At 37.8% G+C, this 26,198-nt stretch overlaps 2 protein-coding genes across 2 annotated transcripts; both read right to left on the bottom strand.

Moving 5' to 3' along the window:
* Positions 1 to 1,771: 1,771 nt before the first annotated feature.
* On the bottom strand, positions 1,772 to 5,732 carry irf8 (interferon regulatory factor 8). The gene is made up of 9 exons (XM_085452896.1): positions 5,623 to 5,732; positions 5,265 to 5,476; positions 4,689 to 4,872; positions 4,386 to 4,483; positions 4,061 to 4,118; positions 3,600 to 3,647; positions 3,078 to 3,470; positions 2,815 to 2,930; positions 1,772 to 2,642 (listed from the first exon to the last, which is right to left on the bottom strand). Exons 2-9 carry the CDS (start codon positions 5,433 to 5,435, stop codon positions 2,448 to 2,450), a joined length of 1,263 nt encoding a protein of 420 aa, XP_085309022.1. The 5' UTR covers positions 5,436 to 5,476; positions 5,623 to 5,732; the 3' UTR covers positions 1,772 to 2,447.
* A 1,435-nt stretch (positions 5,733 to 7,167) lies between these two features.
* Positions 7,168 to 25,285, bottom strand: dusp22a (dual specificity phosphatase 22a). The gene is made up of 7 exons (XM_085452895.1): positions 24,949 to 25,285; positions 24,157 to 24,190; positions 23,442 to 23,524; positions 22,030 to 22,079; positions 19,124 to 19,198; positions 18,741 to 18,912; positions 7,168 to 8,735 (listed from the first exon to the last, which is right to left on the bottom strand). The coding sequence occupies exons 1-7, from the start codon at positions 24,967 to 24,969 to the stop codon at positions 8,538 to 8,540; spliced, it is 633 nt and encodes a 210-aa protein (XP_085309021.1). The 5' UTR covers positions 24,970 to 25,285; the 3' UTR covers positions 7,168 to 8,537.
* Positions 25,286 to 26,198: the final 913 nt, after the last annotated feature.

The raw sequence follows: 26,198 nt of genomic DNA, 5'->3' as shown, positions 1-26,198 counted from the left end.
GGTGAGTGAAGAAGAAATACTCAGTGCCTCATGGGAAGCCCCCAGCAATCTAGACTTATTGCGGCATAACTAAGGGAGGATTCAGTGTCACCTGATCCACCCCTAACCACATGCTTTGTCATAAAGGAAAGTTTTAAGCCTAATCTTAAAAGTAGAGAGGGTGACTGTCTCCAGTGATACTGTACTACGAGGTCTTCAACGGACGTTGTATGTGACAAGAACGATTTTAAATTCAATTCTGAATTTAACAAAGAGCTCGTGAAGAGAAGCTAGTATACTCTGCTCATAACAAACTACAGTAGTCTAGCCTTGAAGTAATAAATGCATGAACTAGTTTTTCAGTATCACTCTAACACAGGATGTTTCTAGTTTTAGAGATATTGTGCAAATGGAAGAAAGCAATCCTACATATTTGTTCAATATGCAGACTGAAGGAAATATCCTGGTCAAAATTACTCCAAGATTCCTCACAGTGTTGCTGGAGGCCAAAGTAATGCGATTTAAAGCATCTGGTTAGAAACCATATTTCTAAGATTTTTAAGGCCCGAGCACAATAACCTCAGTTTTATCTTAATTTAGAAGCCAAAAATTAGAGGCCATCCAGGTCTTTAAGATATTCAAGCAGTTTGACTAATTGGTATGTGTCGTCTGGCTTTAAGAATAGATAAAGCTGGGCTGAATAGAGGTGGAAATGTATGCTATCACTGCTAATAATACTGCCTAAGGAATGCATGTATAATACAAACAGAACTGGTCCTAGCAAAGAACCCTGTGGAGCTCTTAACCTTAGCGTGGGAATATTTGTTTTAAGTGAGCACAAGGGTTTTGGTAAACCACTTAACAAAGTTTACAGCAAACTGATTTAAAGCTTTAGTCACACAGGCAACCTGTCGGCAACCATCTAGTAACCACCAGTTGCTGGGGAAAAGTGTGGCCGTAACCAATTGATAAGTGGCTGCTGGAGGCTGGTAGAAGCTGTTTGCATGAAATTGGTTGCAAAGACATAAAACCTCCTTGTGATTGCTTTGATTCATAGCAGGTTGCTGCAGTTACTAATAGACCTTTTGCTTTCAAAGTAAAAGCTAAGTCTCACTACTGCAACCAAAGCATTTCAAAAGCTGCACCTTTTAAAATTTTACTATAGCTTGAAGAGTGACTAGCAAGTATTTGCAGACAAGTTAGTGTTTCCATGCAAACTTTGAATGAATCACAAGGTAGCTTTTTGGCACAGCACCCTCTGTGGAGCTGATTTCAACTGGTGACAGCCAGGAACCTCCAGCTAATCAACTGGTCAGGGAAACTCATTTTCAGGGAAACCATTGTTACAGTGTTCCAGACCAGTCTCTAGGCCTGTGTGAGTAGGGCTTGAGTTCATACTAGTTATAAACTGTGAGTAGTTTGGACTAAGTTTTTGTTCTCTACACTGGTAAGATTGCCTCTCTTTCTATTTTCTCCATTTTGACAAACTGTCACTGAAATAGTGCTCAAAAAAATGAAGGAAATTCAATAAGTGCTTAGATTGTGCGTACTTTAGCTTGCAATACCAACCATTCCTGGACTACCAAGCATAGGATAATAAAATGGAATCCCTGGTTTCATTACAGTGTGCTTTGAGAATATGCTGGCATCATTTTAACACATATATCATTATTTCATGTAATTTCCTTGATCTGAACAATAGTACTTTCTCTACAGGTCATTTTTGCAAAATAGAATAGTCCTTTTTAAACAACACATAAGTATGATTGTACACAAATGAATACAAATGTAGTTCAGTAAAAAAGGTTTTATTTGAAACACGGTCTACAAAAGGTTGAACTAAAGATCAATCATTTAAAAAGTCTGATAGTAAAACCTATCTTTCATTAAATGCCACTTTGCATCTAAAACTTTATGCAACTTTTATCAACTCAACACTTGATAAAAATTTGGTTGTTTATTCAGCTGGTTGTCAAACAAGAAAGAAACTCAAAAAGTACGAAAAAGATAGAATATCAAAAATAAAATTCAGTGTAGCAAACTAAATTGCTTTTATATATCAAACTGCTGCCATTTTGCAAAAAGACTTTGAATAGAAATCTTTATAGATACGAAAGATTTGTATCTATAAAGACTTGAGTTGTAGGAAATACAGTATTTGAACATGCATGAATATGCTACCTGTTCTCTTAAGTTGGATAATAAAAAAACATCTTACAAAAATGAATCAGACGTTAGGCAGAGTTATGCCCTGTATTTACACAAAAGTAAACATTACTTGTATAGAAAAATTTGTCGACTTTCTAATATGGAGCTTCAGCTTTAAAGTCTTATAGTCAAAGAAGAAATGTGCTCTTTCACGTTTGGCTCGCCAGCGTGTGTTAGAAAAGCAAAGAATGTTCTTCTTATGTTCTGTATTCAGTTTAGAGCAAGCTGAAGAGCTCTTGTCAGGTATTACTGCTCACATCTTAGGCAGTGATTGGCATGTTGTCCCTGTAAGTTGGCCTTTGAGGAGCACTGTAGCTGCACAGATCCTGGTAGATGCGAGCCATCTGGTCAGTGGCCGCATCATCAGACATCTCTAGGTTTGGGTTGTTGCAATAAGGCTGGGCACGACGCATGTTCATTGTCTCAAGCACGTGCTGGCAGTTCACTGAAGTGATCTGCCATGAGGAGAAAAAAAACCCCAAAAATTATGTTTTTAGTTTTTTCTCAGAATAAAGCCATAACTAGCTCTTGTTTAAAAACTATCAAGGCTCAAAAATAAAGTGATATTTCTAATGCTTTACTAGTCAGCACTCTGAGTGAAACATGTTATCATTTCACACGTCTTACCTGGACGATGATCAGTTTGTTTTTGGCACTGTTGTGATCATGCAACTCTTCTCCAAAACACAGAGTCACTGTTGGATCAGGAGCAGGAATCTGACCCTCCTGGTACAGCTGTAGAGCTGGAGCATATAAAACAAACGAACGGCTGTTTAGATAATCTTCGCAAATTACCAGTATCTAGTCTTACTTCCTTTAAGTGAAAGAAATAGAAAACAAAGCTGTATTTTTCTGTAAATCCAAAATATGGAACCAATATAGAGCCTCACCTTGAAGAAACCTTGCTGTATCAAAGATCTTGACAACAGCATCCCTGTCGAGTTTGCCAGGCATTGAGCCATATTGCGAGCCCACATCTCCCAATCCGCTCCAGAAGACACGGCTCTGGCACAGCCTTTTGATGTAGATGCCGTCTTGGTTTGCACGGACCAATACACCTCTCTCCAGGTGGCCCAGAAGCTTGCGCGTGACATAGCGCTGCCGTTCAAACTCAATGAGTTCAGCAGGGGGGAAATAAACACTCTGCATGCTGTCTGAACTGTAGAGGGCACCCCGACCCAGGGGATGTTGCGGAGAGATTCGGCATCCTTCAGGATGAGTCACCAGTGTGGAGTGCATCAGCTTTCCTCCATAGTAAAAACTGATCATCATTTGGCAGAGGGCTATAGAAGAAAACATTTGGTCAGATTCAGAAATGAAAACAAATACGTACAAATGTAACAAAAATATGGAAGCTGAAAGCTTGTTTACAAGTAGATGATGTAAGGTCATGGATAACAATAAGCAAATACCTGAACTGAGACTGCTCGATGGCAAAGGTTCCTGATGCAGTGGGAAAGCTGTGAATTAGAGGAGGAAGAGGTGGGTTAAGGCCTTTTTTCAAGGCAGTGGACACAACCACAGTGTCATGTCTTTACTTTGCTGCGTCATCAGAAATGCCATTTCTCTATTACAATCTCACGAAGAAATAATCACAAGAGTCAGCAAAGTTTTACAGGATGTTAGTCAATTCTTCCATTGCAGAATTCAACAGTCAAGTAAATAACCTCCATTTAGCACCCACAAATGCAGAGACACTGAGTTTTCCGCTGAGTTTATTTTGTGAATAAATTCAAACTTATGTCTCTCAAAAGTGGTGTCACAACAACAGTGTGATATATGAAGGCTGAAACAAAAGACCCAGTGCTGTGAATAGCTTCATTTAATCTAGCTGTGTGTTGCATTGTAAACTGGGTACAAAGTATAATCTTACCATTGACACTGCCCTGGGACCAATATTCTGGACTGGCTTGGATGCTACAGCTTTCCTCCTGCAAAAGGACAATAATATAATAAGATGTTATCAAAAGCACCTTTGTACACTTTACAGCTGTGAAGAAGTGGGACGGTTTTCATGCTGAGTGTAACAAGTGTGAACCCCGTGAAGTGCGCGAAGTACTGCAGGAGACGGCACAGTGTGGTAAGGGGGAAAAAAAGTGACAAGAAAGCTAAGTGACAATAAAGGCTAAGTGCATCTAAATATATGTGGGAGGTGGGGTGGAATGAAAAAAAGACTTTAAAGTTAGACAACATCTCACCTCTTTAATGAGCTCTTCTAGCTCGGGGTTGCAGTCCATATCTGTGATCTCACCAGAGCTGGTGGTAGCTGTCACAGCCATCACTGAACTTTTACCGTCTGTGGGTGAAAGAATAGTACACAATGAGTCGGTTCAAAGTACATATATACTCTTTTAATTATTCACTGCTATAGGAACTACAGTCTGTAATAAGTATTTTGCTCTCAGTTCTAATCACAAATGAAAAAGTGATTTTGCTAACTGCTAGAGATAACAGAGTGTATTGTGAGATATGCCGTGTACTGTGAGATAACACAAACTCACGTTTTTGCTCTTCTTCTGGAACAATGCGGTACACTTTATAAGGCTCAGAAATATCAAGCTGTGACCTCTCAGTCACCTCCTCGAAGTCAGGGCTTTTATTCAAGGCGCAGCGAAGTCTGGTCTTCCATGTTGCAGGCTCAGCCTTGTCCCCCTCCTTATACTTGCCTTTAAACACAGCCCAGGCCTTGAGGATACAAAGAAAAGTATATGATTGTACTGGATTAAACCGTAAGAATTTAAGAAGAGACATGTACATCATTTTTGTAAACTGTTCTTGAGAAAGAAAGAAAAAAGAATGAAAGAAAGAAAATCTAAGTTATATAGCTACACCACAATGCATTAAAATGCATCGACACTTCATAAGATAATAACTCTAAGGTAAAAATGCACAAAAAGGACAAAAAGAAAAAAAAGTGAAAAATTATTTTAATAGTCTAAATCACACAAAAGAATCAGCCTTACAGTAAGAGGAGAAGTGTTGGACAGCTTTAAGAATCACACCAGTTCTGGTTTTAGCCGCAAAAAAACCAAAACAAAAAACAAAACAATCTTTAAATGGGGCAAAATGAGACAAACCTTAAAAATGGATGCGTCTATTTCTTGGTTGTAATCCTGTTTTCCTGCGTGTTTCCATGGAATTCGGAACATAGTGCGGCTTTCATCCTCCCACAGGAGTCCAGAATACTGCGCACTTTGGATCTGCTCAATCAGCCACTGCTTCAGTCGCCGACCTCCCGTGTTTGACATCTTGATGGTGGAAACTCTCTTTTTAGATGGCGCGCTTATATCTATATGTGGAAAATGTCGCGTAAAGTTCGTTAAATAGTATAAGTTAACTTTCTTTAAGATATTATGAAAATGTCTTATTCGAGCCGAAGTTTATAAAGCGCTATCGTCTTTTTTAAAAAGAGAGATTAAAATCAAAGGCACTTACAGATTGACAGGTAGATAAGCTCTTGGCACGGGGTTGTGATCTTGATAGAATGCGCACTGTCAGATTTAATCAAGTGAGCTCTCCGAAACGCATGCCTTTAAACTTTTTCGTGCCCCGTGTCATGAATGAATAAATCTGTGGTAGGATTTGACAACGCTGCCACACTCTGACCAATGACGAGTACTGACGCTTCAGTAAGACTGCCCATACCGGAAGACTTTTTCTTCTAACCGTGGGCATTTACAAGAAATGGCCTGACACAGACGATGGTTATAAAGTTACTGCCTACGCTAAAAGCTGCGTGGACGCGGCGCTATGAATAAACCCGTAAAGTCACAAGTTACCTTGTGCTTTGAGGGGATTTCTACTCTCCAGACCAAGGTACTATATCCCTTCTGCGCCCACTCATCCTCCGATTAGAAAGTTTAGAAGGTTGTGCAGGTAAAAGTGGTCAGCTGTCAGTGCGATGGTGAGGTGGACTGATTCCATGTGTCAGAGACACCTGGAAGATGTTACACCGTTACCGTTATTTAAAATGATCGTGATTATATGTGAAATATTAGGCTCAAAACGGGGAACCGCAGCGTATTATTAAAACAAAACATTAACTATTATTTTCCCAGTAAAAACATTTACTGTTATTCTCTGTCCATCATGAAATCCCTGTGACATCATTTAGGGACTAATGTGCCTGTTTATTACAGAAACTGACACTTACTGTCATATTTGAACTAAGATTTCAAACAGAAACATCAATCTGCTTCTCACTTTTATATGAACATAGGCTTATATGAATTTGTGTACACCAAAAATGTAGAATACAAAAAAATAAAGTAGTAAGCTAATTAAATACTCGATTCTTTATGCACATGTAGAGTGATTTAAATAATTTCATCATCTGATAAAAAACAAGACTTGGTAGATGTAGTTGGGATTCAGTTATGGTGAAATGGTAAATGGCCTGTATTTGTTTACTAGTCCTAAGGACCCCAAAGCGCTTTACACATCCAGTCATCCACCCATTCACACACTGGTGATGGCAAGCTACATTGTTGCCACAGCCACCCTGGGGTGCACTGACAGTTCAATTCATTATACATGTCCTAAGAGAAGACTTCCAGTTAGCATTTTAATATTTTGCTGAACTGTAAGGTTCTGGAAATCCTGCCAACAGTTAACCTGTCTGGACATGCCTATGTGATTACAAAAATCCCCCCACCCCACTTGGTGTGTACAGGAATATTAAGTAAATACACACTTTCAATGATATACTGCTGTTTAGAGGAGGAAACTGGAAGCAACCCCACCGGCCCAGCAGGAATAATTTCCAAGGAAAGACTTACGCTTCACTTCTTGGAAGGCTGGCTTCATAACGTAATCCTTATTTTAGACTGATATTTGTTTCATTATGTCAAATAATGAAAACCTTAAGGAAAAAAATGAAATTAATTTCATTATTTTAACCATTGTAACGTTTTATCCTCAAATATACATCTCAAGCTAAATCTGCTTTTTATGCTTTACTATAAAGACAAAGACACACCGTTATCTTCATAGGGTGGATTTATTAACAATTCCATTATTTCTCCATCACTGCATTTCATTATAAAACACAACAAACAAAACACCATAAATACACAATTAGGACAACAAACATTATCCACAAAACTATAAACAGAAATTCTTTAAAAATCTGTTTTGACACAGTAAAAAGATAACATCAGAGCTTCGGTAAAATCAGGAAGACTTTAACATTTGGACTACAGACATCCTGAATATGTAGTTATACTTTAAATTCAAATTCCCAAATTTAACCTGCTGTTAATAAACTTAAAGGAACATTTTGCCTTGTTTTCAATATATTTTTAGGTGTCACTCATAGTGGTTTATTTGTAATGTCCACAGTGCGGTCTCCGTGTGTCAACCTACTTAAAAAGGTTTGGCTCTTCTTTAATCCTGTGTGCCTGGTGAGGGATAACTTAGTACCAGTCCTCTCAGCCCTGCAATGAATGCAAAGAAGAAATGATTGCTGGGAACTGATAACAGTTTTCTTTTTAGCCTCACAATATTCTGCTAGTTTATATAAAGACTTGTTTTGTTGTTTTGGTGTGGATTTCTGATACTAGATTTTGTAACAAATATTGGTACAAGTGGTGTGTACACAGCTTGGAATTTTCTCTACGATGAACCAAATGAAAGTGAAAGTGCTAACTATACTGAAAGAGCAGTATCCAACTATGTCAACATGAATACTGTAAATTACATAGGCAGTGATAAACTCATTGTTTTGTGATCTTTGTAGGTGGCTAGTACAATGCTTATGATGTATGTTGCAGCTATTTATAGGTAGGATGAATGTAACAACAAATTTCATGCTGTCAAACCTACAAACACAAAAAGCAGTGCTGATATGCAAACTTGTACGTATCAAATCAACCATCAGTTTGGTTTTAGATTTAACTGAGATTTAACAGACTAGATATTTATATAACTATAGGCAAAATGTTCATTTAAGATGCCGTTAGTTGATTATGGCATTAAGGCTGCTGAGCTGAACATTGCAGGAGTCCATGTGGAAACAAAGGTCATCACTCATCATGGCTAAGGTGCTGAGGTGTTTAGAGTAAGGCGTCTGTGAGCACCAATACCCCTGTTTTGGTTGTAAGGGACTGTGGCGGGTACTGGTAGTGGTTATAGGTCTGTAGCACAATTCTAAATCAACCTCCATCTCTTCTTAAAAAAACAGACGCGAATAAAGTAAAAAGTGCTCGATATTATCTTATGCTTTTAGAGTTGTATGAATACATGTAGGTTAGATATGACTGAGGGTTGATTTGGAAATGAGTACAGAATAGTGGGTGCTTCCTATTTCCAGGCAGCAATGGGAACAAGTTTGGCATGACCAGACTTGTGTTTCAGCCGCTTCCTTCATCATCACCATCAGCATCAGCATTGGATCGCATGGATGGGTAGTCACTGACAGTTATCCAGCTGTGATCACCTCCCCTCTTCTGGCTCTGCTGTTGCTCTGTGTACTGGCTCAGCAGGGCACCCACCTGCTCCTGGTCATTGAATGGACTGGGACGGAAACTTGACCGTAACCATACTCTGTACTGAAGAAGAGAGGGGAAAGGAAAACAGTTAATTAAAATAACATTTTTTATGGTTAAGATCAAACTACATAATACAATTTTACATAACTCACTGCCATATATTTTATATACACGAAACAGGCAAATATTTCAAGCCTTATTTGTTTTATTTTTTTAATGACAATAATTCATAGCTTATAAAAATCAGAAATCCAGTATCTCAAATTAATAACATTTTTTCAAATTGAAAAAGAATTTACCATAAGAAATATCCAACTTCTGACAAGTACGTTCATTAATACACAATACTTTGAGCTCCTTTACCACTAAATACTGCATCAGTGGAGTGTGGCATCGAAGCAATTAGCTTGTGGCACTGCTGAGGTGTTACTGAACACTTCGGCAGTGCCGCAAGCACGGCTTTAGCCTGTCTTTATTTTTGGTTCAGGTGTTTCTTGTCTTCCTCATAGTTTATCTGTGGGGTTAAGGTCAGATGCAATAGAGAGTTGGCTGGCCAGTCAAGCATGGTAATGCCATGGTTACCAAACCATTTGGTAGCAGAGTCTTGATGCATGCTCAATCATCCATGATCATCTGGAGCATTCGTCACTTAGATGAGTGACAAAATGTTTCTCCCACTAAAAACACTACAACTAGATGAATAGAATCAACTTTCTGGCATTTGGCATGAGACACTGTGGGCAGGTGATGAGTTCTGCTGGAAAAGGAAACCAGCATCACCATAAAGCTTGTCAGCAGATGTGTGCATGGAGTACTCTAAAAATCTGGTAGACAGCTGCACTGACTTTGACTGGACTAAGCACAAAAAGCACCAAAAGAAAAAATGGCACCCCAAATCATCAGACTGTGGAAACGTCCCGCTGGACTTCCAACACCTTGGATTCAGTGCCTCTATGGTTTTTCTTCAGATTCTAGAACTTAAGTTCCCAAATAAACTTCTACTTTCACCTAAAAAGAGGATTTTGTCCCCCTGAGCAAAAGTCCAGTTCTTTTTCTCCTCAGCACATAAGTCTCCTTTGATACTGTCTCCGATTCAGGATATGACTGATATTATGAATGCGACAGTTGTAGCTCCTTTGCCAAAGACTGTGCTTTGTTGGCTCCTGATGCACTAACACCAGCCTCTGTCCACTCCTTGTGAAATTCACCCAATTTCTTGGCTCAACTTTACTCTCAAGGCTGTGGTCATCCCAGTTACTTTTCCTACCGCATTTTTCCCCCCTCAGTCAGCTTACCATTAATATGCTTTCATGTAACACTCTGGGAACAGCAAGTTTTTTTTAACCAATGATTTCCTGTGGCTTGCCCTCCTTGGGGAGGGCGTTGATGATCATCTGGACAACTGTCAACTCAGCAGTCTTTCCCATGATTGTGGTTGCATGTATTGAACTAGACTGAGACATGCACAATATTTACACTGACTGAATAGTAATCTTCAGATTTTCATGAGCTAAAATCCATATCAACACAATTAAAACAAAAAATTGCAATGTTTCACCATGTAATGAATTCAGGACATAATTTTAAAATGTAAAGTGTACTAAGTTATTTGAAATTTAAAAAACAACAACAAACTTTTACAATATTAGTTGTTTTTTTTAGATTTGCTAGTATAGTGACTTTTTATTATAACTGTATTCATACTGTAAGTTACAATAACAAATATACAACATAAATTGTCCTCCCTAAAATTCACAGATCTCCTTGAAACATAGTTGCCTCATACCACATCTACAGTGTCTTCAAACAGTACATTAGTCTGCTTAACATTGAGAAACAGGTGGATTATAAGCTATAAATACATATCCACCCAAGTTTCATTAGAGAACATGTCAAAAGAATAGTTTGAGTATTCATACCGAAAAGCTAAATTTACAGAAAGTAGCGCAATTAAAATGGTGACACACTTGTTTAGTTTTTTTCATGGAAAATGCAACTCTCTTGTTCCTCTTTTTCTAAACCTATATGCAATTTGTGCAGCTTTGTGATCATATATATATATATATCTATATATTAGAGATGGCACGATATCACTTTTTTATGTCCGATACCGATACCGATATCATAAATTTGGATATCTGCCGATACCGATATGAATCCGATATAGTGTTTTTTAATCAACAAAACTGTTTTTTAAAATATCTTGCTGCATTTTGCAAGTCTGCAAGTTCATACTCAAGTTTAAAACAACAACTACACTAAAGCTATTCTGTTATACCTGTATACAAAAAAAATATTTCATAGTTCAGCAATACTGATCAATCTAATAAACTTAGACCTACACCATCCTCCCTATTCTGGTATTTTAAAGAGTACTTAGCGTAAATATTAAGCAACCTAACTAATAGGGTTCCAACTCCCAGCAACAACAAAATTAAATAAATAAAAAAATAGGGAACCACCCCTCACGCGCCACCTCATGATGCTTAATCGACGTAATCAACCTTAATTTGATGCAGTGTGAAAAAAAAATGCACAGAAATCAATTATTTTTCAAGAAATATTAAATAGATTCAACATCTTTCTTCAACAAAATTGCAGACTGCACAGATGGTACCTTCCCAAAGTAAAAAGTACCATAGCTTACTAGGGTATATATATTAGACTTAATAGTCACTATGTACAGTAATTGACTTCTATTCATTTTACATCAAATTAAAACTTTGGGTGTCAGATAATTATTTATTAAAAGCTAGACATTTTAAATGAGAATAAGAAAGAAAAGTATGTCTTTGTGCCCCCTTTTCCCAGTTAATGCCCTATCGGCCCCCCTGGCTAAACTTTGCTAGATCCGCCCCTGCACAGTTACCAGCGTCAGCTACGTAGAAAAAGATCCTGGTGTAGAAATTAATATTAAATAAATTCTAACAACAGCTTATCAAGCTTAAACGTGCTGCTGTTGTTCAGCCGCTGGTTTGCTCTTTCTGGCGCAAAGTGGACCAAAAACAAACAAGAGACAGACTCGTGACAGAAAAGCCGATCAGCTGATCATTTAAGCAGTTTCAGGATTGAAGTAGCAGCCGGAGAGCGAGAGGCAGTCGCTTGTTAAGCTTAACGTGGGAATGCTTTACAAACATTCAGAGATGGACTTACACACTTGCTTTACTTCTCTCGGGGATAACTTTGTCGGAGATGAAATGCCAGGTTGCTAGCGAAGCTCCACATGCTATCCAGACCACCGACAGGTCCTGCATGCCACAGCTGCTCTATCACGTGATGCATACGTTCTGAGGTGAGTTACGGCGTGTTGCAAGTTTTGTGAGGTGCTTTCGTGATATTTAATGGATCGGATTACATTTTTTATTTTTCTCCGATATCCGATCCAGTAATTTAGGTCAGTATCGGACCGATACCGATACGTAATATCGGATCGGTCCATCTCTACTATATATAGATACATATCTATGTCACCAGAGATACAAGTGTATTTTGAACCTTCTATGAAGTATTTATATTATTTATATTTAAAGTATATTTTAATTTAATTTAAACTGTCTTATGTGTTTAAAAGGGAAGTGTGTGTGCATGTAAGTGAGAGCGCAAGAGAGAGTTGAATGAAAATTTGCTGCTCCAAATTGTTAAAAAAAAGTTTGTTTCCTGATCCAATAACACCGAAGTGAACTCCTTCAAATGATTGTAGTTAGGGGTGGGTGATATATAGACTATGTTCGATATATTGCAAGTTTTCCCATGTACGACGGTTAAAGTGGCTTTATCGTAACCATCAAGTATAAATTTCCATGGCAATATTGAACTGTCTGCATGTAATTCACTGTGAGGTTTATTTTTCCCCCACATGCTGCAAATGCATCATTAATCAGCCCCTCCCAACCGAAAAATGTTCTACCTGGTACACATGCGGTGAGCATGTGTGTTTATATACTACCAGGTAGCGAGAAATATGGCAACAGTGGGAATTTCAGAGGAGCGAGAGGATGAGACTCACTGTCATTTGTATTTCACAAGGAGGACATCAAACAAAATGCGGTAATTTGCAAAACGTGCTGTAAAACTATTGCTGCAAAAGGTAGCAGTACCCCAAATTTTTCCCACCAGCTGAAAAGTCATTCATTGCAAAATGAACAATGTTTTAAAACTCTGCATGTCAATGTCTCCCTACACACCAAAGAAAATGTTAAATAAACCAGCTGCGATACCTGTGAATGTTCTTGGTCTAGGGTTGACCACAGAAAGAGTCTTACTGTGACAGTACTATCATATGTGAAAAACCTCTGTGCAACTGATGGTTAAAAAAATGGTTAAAATAAAACATTTCGATTCATTCAGATGTTTTTTGTATTCAAAGTTGGAAAAAAATATTGAATGGTTGATTTGAATGAGTATACCAGTGCAATTTCAGGCACTACATGCTTGAAAATAACACTTGTTTTTGGAGGTTATTTAAACATATCGTGATATATATATATATTGTGTATCGTGATACAGCTTTAAAAAAAAAAAAAAAACAATATTAGATTTTCCTCACATTGCCCAGGTCGAACTGTAGTACAGTTTATTGACTTTTCAGAGCTAGATATAAACACTAGAAGTCGCTAGAAGGGGTGGTTATCAATAAGTGTATTATATGCAGCAGCATTACTTTGCAGTAAACATTTAAACGTTTGTTTAATAAAAGGTCAAAAAGGGAGGAGCTGTAATGATGTCCAGGAATTCAATTATTTTGTGCAATACCTTACTCTTTAATGAAGTGAAAGTCTCCATCTTCCTAAAATTAGTACTGTCACACTCACCCTAAAAACCAAACAGAGCACAACTGACTCATAATATTAACAGAACTGTAAAAATTAATAACAATTCAAAGCAAAGATTTAAGATAAGCCATCAATAAACTCAGTCATATCCGAATCCTGTACAACACCTGCTCTTATCTGTCATTATACCATCTTGATAAAGAACATGAATCATGTCAGAAGTGTTTCACGTGGTACACAAACTGAAAGTAGAAACTCATAAAATCGGTAGAAGCTCACCCAGTGATGAATTTGTTCAAGTCATAACATTAGTAAATTCTGACAAGGCTCCAGTTTATTGCCCAACTTCACAATGAAGGCAACATGAAAGATCTGCACCTTTTTTAATTCATCATGCTACTCATAAGCAGATAGATCTGTGGTCATCACTGCCACCACTCACCAGTGCACCTGCACACCCACACAAACACGCTTTCCAATTGTCAGATTGTTCTTTTTGTAAATGACAACTCAGTGATCCAGTTACAAGCGAGCATTTGGCTGGGTTACAATATTATGATATGTAGCAAATTTATAGATAAATTTAAGGCTTTTTAGAGAAATTGAAATTTAAAAAGCCTGGAGCTGTTTTGCTTCATTCAGTTTCAGGAACTTGTTTTTCTAACCTTTGTTGAACTTTTACAGAATGTCTACAGACTACAAAGCTTTAGTCACTATGTATATTACGCTGTATCTCACATGCACTGCAACCATGACCACTGATACACAATGTTGCTAGAGCTGTATTGAAGACATTGCTGAATTCAGATTCTTCACTTTCTATCTGAGACACATGTGGGAAAATCACAAATACACAAAACCTATTTCCCTTTAAATCCTCGAAGTCAATGCAAAGTCTACAAATAATGACCATTTTTTTTTCCAGTCATGTTATTTTGCAAGATGCTGACAGTAATGGTTAAACACGTGATGAGCAGTACCGAGCTAATGCAATCCCAGCAAACCCCCTACAGTTCCCCTTCTGTGTGCAACGACTACTTAAGTGCCAATGGAATGGAATCACAGTTAGAGCTATCGCTAAATAAATTAGATAAAATTATGCAAAATGTTTAAGCCAGTGTTTGAAATATTATTTCAAACACTGGCTTAAACATTTTATCTATCTATCTATCATATATATATATATATATATATATAATTATTATTATTAAAACACTTTACAGTAACATTACCAATAAATTAAAAATGTATGGTTAATTAAACAAATTAGTTTTTACTATTAAACTAATGGTAGAAAGTTTGGGAACAACTGAAGTAATCTAAACTTATCTGGTTAATAACTGTTGTTTGAAACATGTTTTGGATAGTTATAATGTAAACATGCAACTGATACTTAGAATACTTGTTTTAAAGAGTATACTGGCAGGTAGGGTGGCAGTGGTTTAAAATCACAAAACTGTGAACCTGGAGACCACAGTTTGTGTCCTGTTTCATGAACTGTTTAATTTCATTTTCACTTTTGTTTACTTAGGCTTTGTCTTGCTTTTGGTTAGGCGTAGGCACCAAGATAAGTCAGGTTTACAAAAAGGTGAGCTTTTCTGTTAAATTCAAGTTAGGAGAAGGACCACTCTTAATGTTGCCAACAAGCGTCCACCACATGGCTGAAGCTAAAGGAAACCATGGATATATTTGAGATTTTCTTTAAATACACAACCATACTTACCTGGAAATATTTTCTAGAATAAACCATACAATAGGAAGTTAAAATTCACATTTAAAGGGGACCTATTATGGTACTTTGCATTGCCATGTTTTTATTTCTGGACTATGTGGACTTTATCTGATTCATAGTTTAGTTCTTCTAAACTTTGGTGCAGTTTCTAAATTCCCACTGTATTTGGACAGTTGACTCAAAGGCTGGCGAAACAAGCCATCCTTAAGCTGCGAAAACAGAAAAAACCCATCTGAGAAATTGCTACAATATTAGTAGTGGCCAAATCTACAGTTTGGTAAATCCTGAAAAAGAAAGAAAGCACTAGTGAACTCAGACATCCACAGAAGACAACAGTAGTGGATGATCGCAGAATCATTTTCATGGTGAAGAGCAAACCAAGTGAACAACACTCTCCAGGAGGTAGGCGATATTCAAGTCCACCATAAAAAATTTAAAAAAAAAAAGACTGCATGAAATTAAATACAGAGGGTTCACAGCAAGGTGCTAGCCACTCATAAGCCTCAAGAATAGAAAGGCTAGATTGAGAAAAAAAAAAAACATCTAAAAAAGCCAGCGCAGTTCTGAAAAAACATTCTTTGGACACATGAAACCAAGATCAACCTCTACTGGAATGATGGCAAGAAAAAACAGGTATAGAGTACATTATAAGAACAGCTCATGATCCAAAGTATACCACATCATCTGTAAAACATGGCGGAAGCAGTATGATGGCTTGGGCATGCATAACTGCCAGTGGCACTGGGACACTACTGTTTACTGATGATGTCTGTGAAGGTTCTCAGTCATCCAGGTCATCGTAATCTAAGGAGCTTGGAAAGAAAAGCGTCTGGACTTGTTGCTTGAAGATGTTTCACCTCTCATCTGAGAAGCTTCTTCAGTTCTAGGGTCAAAATGTGGAGAGTTCCAGATTTAAGCCCTGCGGGAGTGTCCCCCCAAGAGGGACCTCTACCTAATCACACGAGCCAAGGTGTGAAAATGAGTGTAGGTCACAATCAGCCAAGGTTTCGGGTGAGCTCACTGTGAAACCTAGCCCCACCCTATCATGTGATTTCCTGAGGTCAAATGGCCCAGGATGTGAGTGGGCATTAAGGTGTCTTATTGATGATGTGACACAGTACAGAAGCAGCTGAATTAATTTTTGGGGTGTTCAGAGACGTACTGTCTGCTCAAATCCAGCTAAATGCAGCCAAATTGATTGGGCGGCATTTCATAATACAATGACAAAGGACAATGACGCAAAACATACAGCCAAAGCAACCCAGTGGAATATTTTTGAATGGCCAAGTCAGTCACCTGATCTTAAGCACAATAAACATGCATTTCACTTGTTGTAGACTAAACTTTAGACAGAAAGGCCCACAAACAAACAGCAACTGAAAGAAGCTGCAGTAAAGGCCTGGCAGAGCTTTAAAAAGGAAGAAACCCAGCATCTGATGATGTCCATGAGTTCAAGACTTCAGGCTATCATTGCCAGTAAAGGGTTTTCAACCAAGTATTTGAAATGAACATTTCAATTTTAGTTTTTCAATTTCTCCAATTACTTTTGAGCCCTTGAAATGAAGGGAGTGTGTTAAAAATTCTTTAGTTCCCCTTTTTTTTGTTGTTGTTCAAACCACCAAATTAAAGCTGAAAGTTTGCACTTCAACTGCATCTGAGTTGTTTTATTTAAAATTTATAGTGGTAAGTCCTTTAGTTGGTTACGAGAGGTGTAGAAGTGTGTCATGGGAGTTAGGTCCTGGATCAATAGGAAGTGCAACAAGTTGTCCATAGAATCTACGAAACAAAGGCTCACAGCTCTGGACAGAGGCCATGGGAATAAATGGCCTTTTCTCCCAAAACCTATCCAGGGTACACTCTCAGCTGCAAGTACAATAGTATGAGGGCAAATCCATGCAGAGCTTAAAAGGAGCAATAGTGAAAGAACATCTTGGAGAGAAAGGTGTCACACAACACCAGCCTAAGAGCAGACCAAAGCAACCTTTCAGAAGAAAAAACATTCAATAACAAGTCTCCAGAATTAAGACTGAATAGGACCAGGACCTGACATCCAAACGTACTGGGTAAAGAAGCTAACTGCACTTCACAAAAGCCTGGCAAAAAACAAATAAGTGGGATGCTAACAGCAGGTGTTCATCCAGGTGTTCAGACTGGCTAAAGCGCCATCTACTGGTTGATAGAGCAAAACATCAAGACTCTAAGAACAGTAGTCTAACCTGAGTATGGCTTGGAATGATGAGAAGAAAGTCTAAAACTCAGTAATCTACACATTGGAAGTACCTCCATGAGGTAAAAAAAAAAAAAAAAAGATGATCAGAAGCCAGCTCAATAGAGGGAATAAGATCTAAGATATTATAATACACATGCTTTATTGGTCATCAGCTACCCATCTGGAAGAATAAGCTGGCCACAGAAGGACATGGATGCCACTCATGATCGATGTGCAACTTGCTAAGAAACATTTAACTAAATATTAGTCTGGGTGTATGTATATATTTGAGCATGTATTTTTACTTTCGATCCTGTATGAATTAGACAAAATCTAAAATAACTTCAAACTTGTGCACCCACTTCTTGTTTTTTTAAAGTTACTGAAGATGTATGCTGCATAATGATTCCACCCAATGAAAACCCAAAATTACAATGACATCCATGCCCATGATGAGTGGATGTAAACTTGACGACAACCTTATGCATATATGTATTTATATATAAGAAAAAAGCAAGGTAATATCTGAAAGTGCATGAATCAAAACTAAAAACATTACAGGAATGTTTTTTTAAATGTGTGATCACAAATTAGGCATTCTAAAAGTTAAAACAGCTATGCAAACCTGTGAAGCTGCTGGTGGCAAAAACAAAACAAAACACAAGCTATTTTTTAGAAAGGTGAGAAATGCAGAGATGATCCTCCTTGATGTGCAGCAGAGGAGCATTAGAAACCCTTGCTATGAGTTCTGAACCTAAGAGTTAGTACTAAGATGTGTTAGTGATTGAATGCAATATTAAGAACTTATGTACTATTTTAAAGACTGGATTACTGATTGACTAAATGAGTAATTGGCTTGCGTATACAAAAGACCATTATGCCATTGTGATATTAAAATATTTGAGGGTTTGTAAACCATTGCATATAACAGAAGATGTGTGCTGGTTTAGTTTTCCAGTTGTAAATCTCAGATCTGTCATTTCAAACAAATACTTCTTGTCCTCAACAAGAATTACAAGCAATTTAAAAAAAAAAAAAAAAAAGAATATAAATAGGTATGCAGCAGTTGAACAGATTAACAGTTGCTAGACTGACCACAGACTGCCTGTGCTGTGTAATGGTGTATGTGTCATATCCTGTGTGCATGTATGTGTGTGGGTCTGTATCACAAATAACAGAGCACAAGAGTTTCTACAGAATGCCAGTATACCACAAAGCTACTGCTAGAAAAAGCACTTTAAAATTTGACTTTAAGCAGAAACACTGAAGTAGTAAAAGGGAATTGGATGCATTCTGTAGGTAGTGTACAGTGTGTGTGCATTCATGTCTTCTCTGTTTCTTTGCATGTTTACCTCTGAGACTTGTGTAGTCTGGTACTCCTGCAGCTGCTGCTGGAAGCCATAGTTTGGCCCAACAAAGGAACGAACAGCTTTGACAGCAGACAGACACTCCTCCCAGCTATAGTGGGTGACAGTCATCAGGTAGGCCACCACCATGGTAGTGCTCCTTGATACACCTGCAAGGCTGCAAGAACACAAAGGACATTTGGCTTATTTGGTTCTTTTCATTAAGCAGCTGGATGTTTAATACCTTACTTCCTACGGTTAACTGGTAAAAAAATGGGACAGGCCACAAACCATCAGGACAAATGTCATGTTGACTGTGAAAGTACCTAAAAAAGACGGCTGACCTGTTCTGGTTTTGAGTAGGAAGCTGGCTGGATGTAAATACCTACCAGTGAACTAGACAAGATCCACCATTCAAGCGACATTCATGGATGAAGCTAATGCAATCTTTAAAATGCTGCAGTCTGGAAAGACATAAAAAAAGCACAGTAAAGTTTTCTGAGTCAATATAGTATTGCTCATCAAACAGAAAACAACAGTTCACTTTTACTAAGGTCATAGTAACATTTAAGGAGTCTAAAGCTAAAAATGGAATACACATTATAGGATATGAAAAAGGCCACCTTGAACTGAAACTGTGTTAAAGGCCCAAACATTGTGGTTCCATAAAGGTTGTTAAAACCATAATAATATACTAAGATTAGCTGTGGAAACTACAGATTACTCTCAGATTTAGAGATAAGTTCAGAAATGTGTGAGGTAGTTTCAACAGATTTATGTTATATCTCAGAAACAGGAGAACATACTGTGGTGTGTTTTTTTTCCCTTTAGCTACTCCAAGCTGTCATGTGAGAAAGAGGTTGGGTATGCTCAAACAGAGAGTCTGTGGTCGACCAGAGCACAGACAGTAGGGACAGACAAGGGAAGTAAATGCCGTCATTTTGTCTTAACTGCAAAATTTGGTCTTTTTCCAGCGCTGGGTTACTCAGTGCGAACAGAGGCATCGTTTTAGGTTTACACCAAAAATACAGCAAATGCCATTTCATGGGTAAATTTAGAAAATAAATCACCGCTAATTGTAAGATTGCAAAAAATCCACACAAAACATCTTCCAATATAAAGCAGCATAATGCAATGCTATTGCTCCTTAAATATCCTCCTTATACACTGTCAGGAAACACTGCTGGTGTTTTGCATAATCAAGAATTGCATGGCTGATAGCGCTGGTCTCCTGAGGAGCAGATGCTGGTTACTCAATAGCAGACAGGGTAACAGACTGGGGCTAAAATAGACTGTCACTTTACTTTTTTCCTCCTTCCTGAGATCCAAACTCTTCTTTAAAAGATGTCTCCTCAGCACTTTGTTCTGTCATCCTAGCACAGAAGTTTCCGGCAGTCTTGTTTAATATGCAGAAAACTAAGTTGTGACAAACATTTACGGTTAAGTAGAACTGAATAGGAGAACACTGGAATAAAAATAGTCCTCTAGCAACAAAAAGCTGTTAGATTACTGTATGTTTAATATGCAAAATGAGCTTCTGTTTTTAAAAATATTATTATATTAATATGCCTAAAACAACAACAACAACAAAAAATCATTTTTAAAAAAAGAGCTTCCTTAGTTATGACCAAAGCACATCACGTTGATGCAAATGCAAAAGTTTACACCTTCATGCTCTACGCACACTAACAGACTTTCTCAGAGAAGGTTCAAAAAAAAGGGGAACCCCTGGCTCTCTACAAATATCTACATACATTGTTAGCAACTATATAAATAACATTTAATGCCATTTCAATTAAGCACTTGCTGTCTTGGGTGTGAATTCCTCATAGCATTTACTGTCTTCAGTGTGAATTTCACAAAACACTGACATCACAAAATGCATAGAAGCTTAAATAGGTTTAATCTGCTTGCTAGTTGCTAGATACATTTATTTTGTTATGCTCCTCGTTGTCTGCTGCACAAATAACAATTAAAAAAAAGGGCTGTTTCTGCAGTCTGACCACAGTTTTGCTGTATTAGTATTATTTCAGTGATTTAGGACATAGGTCTAAGATTTGCTGTCACTTTAGTTTTTTTTTGTATAGTATGTGATGATTCCTAGCGAGGAAGTATCTAAGCACATCAACCTTAATCCTTTTCTGCTGAACTGAAGCAATCATAGAGGTTAAGGTTTTTCAGAAAGCTTTAAACTTTTACAAAATGTGAGACAGTTTCTGCTGTGTACCATCACCATGTAACAGAGGCCATCACATGTAATGACAGGGGCCCCTAGATCATGGCATGCATGGTGGGACGGCAGTTGGCCTCACCCTCGCATCACTCAGACCAGTGATTGTGACAGAGGGGGTTTATTAAAGCCCTGGGTGGTCGATGCAAACAGCCAGATGTCACACTTAGGTTTCCTTCCTCTGCTGCCTGAGGGAAGGACGCTTGATTGCGACAGTGGAGGTCAGACATCTCCAGCCCAACAATCATCAACTTCCAACCAGCCACTAAACCTCAGTTCTCACTAAGTTACATTTGACTCAGTACTACTTTTTTACAAACTAAAGCAAATAAAGTTCCCCTTCAAATCAAGGAGAGGTTGAGTAACTGTGGAGCTCAAAGTAACGCTGAGATTTTTTGACCCAACAAGGTAAAGTCTTTGACATAATATACTGGAGATTTATCAAATTCCTACTAATGTCCCACTTGTACCTATGCATGAACCCTGACTAACCACGTAGGGCACTAGTGCAGACATAACAACGTAATTCCTCTCCAACGCCAATAAAGACCTTAAAGTAAGCCATCAACCAGGGTCATATGACACTAAAGTTTAATGCTTAAACTCCAACTGAATAATGGCTCTTTACTGTCCCCTCAGTTCATGCTGCAAACTTAAAGCAACAAGGGATGTGTGAGGTCAAAGACTGCTATGACTAATGTGTCGTGTTAGCGCCAGCTCCCAGAGCAGCAACAAGTCAGACTCTGGATGAACAGTGACACATTAAACATACTTACTCATCTGTTATTTTTTCACTTAACCTTTCTCTCACAAGCACGTGAAAAAATAAAAGCCCTCTTTTGCTCAGTCTTTAGGAACAGAATGAAATGAAGTGAATATTAAATAACTTTAATCTATCATTAGATGGCTGTAACTCCTATGTATGACTACTGTTTGAGTTACTGCTCTTCTCCTCTCCTATAAATAGTCTACTGCATACATTTTGAAATTTGCAAAGGAACCAAGACTAGAGGGTGAAAAAGAATCCACCAATGTTTTTAAACCTTCATGTACGTGTTTACTCACAGGTTCTGGCTGGAAGCATCAGCTGCATGAATGCAAAGGTATGTCATGTCCTGCAAAACATTAGTGAAAAATGTTAGGAGACAGGCAACTAAATATTGGACAAGTTGTGTAATACTAATAAAAAGACACTCAAGTGAATTAGTGACATGATGTAGTAGCATCTCAAAAACACAGTGTCTTCAAAAGAAATTCAGCGCTCTGTGTAAGACTAAGAATACTTTCCCAGATTACAATTTTAAGTATTTGAGATTTCATCACACATGGTGTATAATATTATTTAAAGAATGACATTATTATAGATTAAAAAGAAATTACTGGATGCAAAAACAAGCTTAAAACCAGTTAAAGCCACAGTTGGCATGGAGCCCCAACAAGTTTGTTGTACATGTACAATGACAGCAAAGAGCTATTGCAATCTACTCTATTCTATGAAGAGGAGACGAGAGGGACTGTTTATTATCACAGCACGTTTCAAACCCCAATGACCTTTGATGTCATAGGCAACATAGTAATGCTGAACAATATAAATTGTGTATTAACATAAGCTGCCAAAGCTTTCTGCATTTAAAATAAGCATGTCTTGAGTAGTACAAGCGTCTCTGTGATCAACTGACTTTGATATTTTTGTGGCAGATTACAAAAAAATCTGTCATAACAATACAACAAAGGAGGCTCCAAACTGACAGAAGCTAAATTTATACGTAAAAAGAAATTATAGTAATTGGTGTCCTTAGTTTCTAAACGTTTACAGGTTTGTATTAAAATAGGAAGCGGCACGCACGGTAGTAAACACGTCCCTTTTCTGGAAGATATTGCTGGAATCAATTTAAAAATAAGCATACATATATTTTTTATATTTCTTCTGTTTTATTTGTACAATTTTCAGTTAATATATATATGAGGCATGGGGTTTTTTTGAATTTTGTTTTTGTTTAGAAAACATTGTAACCTTTTGTCAGTCTGGTTGTAGATCAATATCTAATGTGTTCCCCTGGTCTTGGTCAGTGTCCAACACTCAAAACAATGCATTTACAGTAAGCAGTGTGTGAAACCAGAGACAATGTGAAACTTACAGAGATATACTATGGTGGTGAATATCGGTGTTCTAAATCATATTTCTCACACTTAACCTTTTTCTTTACCAGAGTAAAAAAAAGTTCAGTTTTACACAAAATAAGATTCTGTCTTTTAATACACATGAACCTCATAATTTATCTGTCAATCTCAGTCTCAAGACTTCAAAGCAATCCAACCATAACTCATCACCACCCCCAGATGGCTGAAAGCACAAATTACATCATTAACATTGCACGCATGACCTTAAAAAAAAACACCAGGTAAGATTTTCCACAGAAAGTAGCAATTTTTAATCATAATACATCCAGAAATACTAACCATGATTTCCCACTAACCTCAAACACCGGTTTTGCATTGTTGTACACAGACAGGATGTGTGTGATGCCATTCTTAGATAAACTTTCTCTGTTTTCTGAATCTGTGACAAGGAGAGAGGGAAACATATCTCAACAGGTCCTTTGGTATGAATCTTACACAAACAATCATGACTTTGACCCGTTACAAGCAGCTACAGAAGCAGGTCTGTGAGTAGTTTGTTATCCTGCAACATTACTTAGTACAGATGGGCAAGTGGTCACTTGTCCCTGTCATTTTAGCTATATTTAGCCATTATACTCTTACCGTCATCAAGGCAGCTAAAGTTAGAATGTTCCAAATGCCATATTAACTTGAGGAGGTTGCATCGGACTAGAGTGAAACACAAGGCTCTGGATTGTTATTTTAGTTTTTATGCCACACATTGTAGCAGTTTAATTTTCTTGTGGGCGAGACTTTACAATATTACATTATTTTACTCTTTAAGCTACGAATATATGTGCTTAAAAGGGAGGGCTTATGTTAAAAATCTGCTTTCACTTTTTCATATAGAAGATTAAGTTATGTTGAGTTAAAATTCCCCTAATTAAACATTATTTGAGAATTAATGATAATATGTAAAGTGTGCTCAGAGCAAAATATTGTACTCTAATGCTACACCGAACACCTGGCCCAACTGGGCTTTCTATACTGTATGTAATTAAAGCAATAAATCTACATACATGTTTGTCTTACCTCTTATATTCCCAAGGTAGAGTCCATCAACAACCTGTGAAGGAGCAGTCACAGACATGTTGCACTTAGATGTTCATTACAATTCAGCTTCAAGAACCTCGCATGAAAAGAACAAATGTTCTGATTCGAGCCAGATTGGATTTAAAGCTTAAGGCTAAAGATCCTAGTGGAGCTACGAGCAAAGGAAACGTTCCTTATGGCCATACAAGGCTTGAAGCAATGATGCATGGTTATCTGAATGATGTGATGGGTGGCAAACGGCCACTGAGTGTTACTGTACAGCTTTGGTACTATACCTATGGAACAATAGCTGTATGAAGGTAATGAAGTGCTGGATTGATTCTAATGAAATATCTCACTACAGTACCTGAACATTGTTGTGGCAGCTCAAAATAGATGCGGATGACAATTTCATTTTTAGGAAGAAATCGATATAAACAATCTTACTTTTTAATAAAAACAACATGAGTTAGCTTTTTCTTTTAGGAGGACCCTTTTCAGTTAAAAGGGTGCAATATCACAGCATCAAAACATGACATGCAGACACAGACACTTAACTTAAGGTTGGCATACAACAGTATTGTAGGTTAGAGTCTAGCACAAGAGCCCTGGCTTGGATCCAAATTTTGTCTTTTTTGGGGTTTTTTTTTTGACAGGGCAGAGCGTGTCACGTGATTGATTAGCGACCAGTGATTGGCGCCTGCGTTCACCAGCATCGCTTTGGACTTTTAACCATCAAAAACACCCCCAAACAGCGTAATGACATGACATAAACAACAACAGCAAACCTACCTTATTCATTCCGTTGCCCATGGTATCCCTGGAACAGTCTGCGGTTAGCTAAAAGACTTTAATGCGTTAAAGAGCTAGGATATGGACTTTGAATCCAAAATGCGAGGTTAGCCTGTGTGACTGGACTCTTTAAGCGGTTAAATAACCTTCGCTTCAGACGCTACTTTTGCATATTTAACAGCATTATTAGATTAAACTGCTTTAAAACCCACTTGTATTTGTGTTAGCTTTGACCTCGTTTCAGCCCCAACAACAGTTCCATCATGCTGTGTCGTCTTCCGGATTGTTTTGACGTGAAGTGGGTGCAGCTGCGGGTTCATCCGGCGTGTGACATCACAGCAGGCGACACAACAACTGTGCTTTCTCAGCTTACACCTTCAGGGAGAAGCTAGAGATAAAGTCACAATCAGACCTAGTATACAGTATAAGATTTAAACGTAATTTTATGAGGAACACAGAAAACCCATAGTTATCGCTGCAATTTCGCCTCAGCCCCAGCTGGATTTGAACATTTTTCGTAATCTAACCCTGTGTGGTTGTTTAGTCTTTAATGTTAACCCTCTATGGTATGCTGATGCCTTCAGGCAGCAAACAACATTTTTGGTGATCATTATTATTATTTTGTGACACAAGACACCTCCGTGTTTAGCTAATTAACGAGTAGATGAGGTTTTGATCTTTGATCTGGGGGCGGAGCAATCCTTTCCGGGGCCAAGACACAGCTTATAGTGCTAGCTGCTGCTAAGTATGATTTCATTTTTATGCATGTTTAAATTGAAATAAGTTTTTATGGCAGATTCTGATTTAATTTATTTACTAAAACACCATTTTTGGTCTGTTGCCTCAGAGCAGTATTGCGCAGTTAGGCCACTTTTCTTCGGGCAATAATGGTAAAACATTGGCTTTAAATTCTGGTCCTTGGGGCTACTTGTCCTCCCATAAAAGCACAGGATGTTTTCCGATTTTTTCTGTCAATGTGATGTTTGTAAAGATATGACACACATTTCCCTTACCTCACAAAAGTAATGAATATCCCAGATTTCAACCAACCAAGACATACATCTTGTAAAAATTGTCATGCAAATTCCTCCACAACTTTTTCTGATTCTGATAAACTCCATCACAGCTCAGGCGGTAGAGCAGGCCACTTAGTTATTGGAAGGTTGGTGGTTTGACTCCAGTGTGCTCCAGTTTGCAATTCAAATATCCTTGGGCAACTAACCCCAAGCTGCTGTAAACACAAGTAAATG

This window comes from Copadichromis virginalis, linkage group LG1 (assembly GCF_057382275.1).
Source record: "Copadichromis virginalis isolate Kocher_CV1m ecotype Utaka linkage group LG1, C_Virginalis_male_GT1.1, whole genome shotgun sequence".
NCBI classification, from domain to species: domain Eukaryota; kingdom Metazoa; phylum Chordata; class Actinopteri; order Cichliformes; family Cichlidae; genus Copadichromis; species Copadichromis virginalis.
The sequence above is the reverse complement of the archived record's forward strand: the minus strand, read 5'-3'. Positions and strand labels throughout refer to the sequence as shown.

Coding starts and splice junctions, on each gene's coding strand:
- irf8 (XM_085452896.1), bottom strand. CDS start 5,435: ATGTCAAACACGGGAGGTCGGCGACTGAAGCAGTGGCTGATTGAGCAG. Junction 4,873..5,264: donor TAGACGCATCCATTTTTAAG/GTTTGTCTCATT, acceptor TGTATCCTCAAG/GCCTGGGCTGTGTTTAAAGG. Junction 2,931..3,077: donor TACAGCAAGGTTTCTTCAAG/GTGAGGCTCTAT, acceptor TATATGCTCCAG/CTCTACAGCTGTACCAGGAG.
- dusp22a (XM_085452895.1), bottom strand. CDS start 24,969: ATGGGCAACGGAATGAATAAG. Junction 23,525..24,156: donor CTACCTTGGGAATATAAGAG/GTAAGACAAACA, acceptor TCCTTGTCACAG/ATTCAGAAAACAGAGAAAGT. Junction 18,913..19,123: donor GGATCTTGTCTAGTTCACTG/GTAGGTATTTAC, acceptor GTGTTCTTGCAG/CCTTGCAGGTGTATCAAGGA.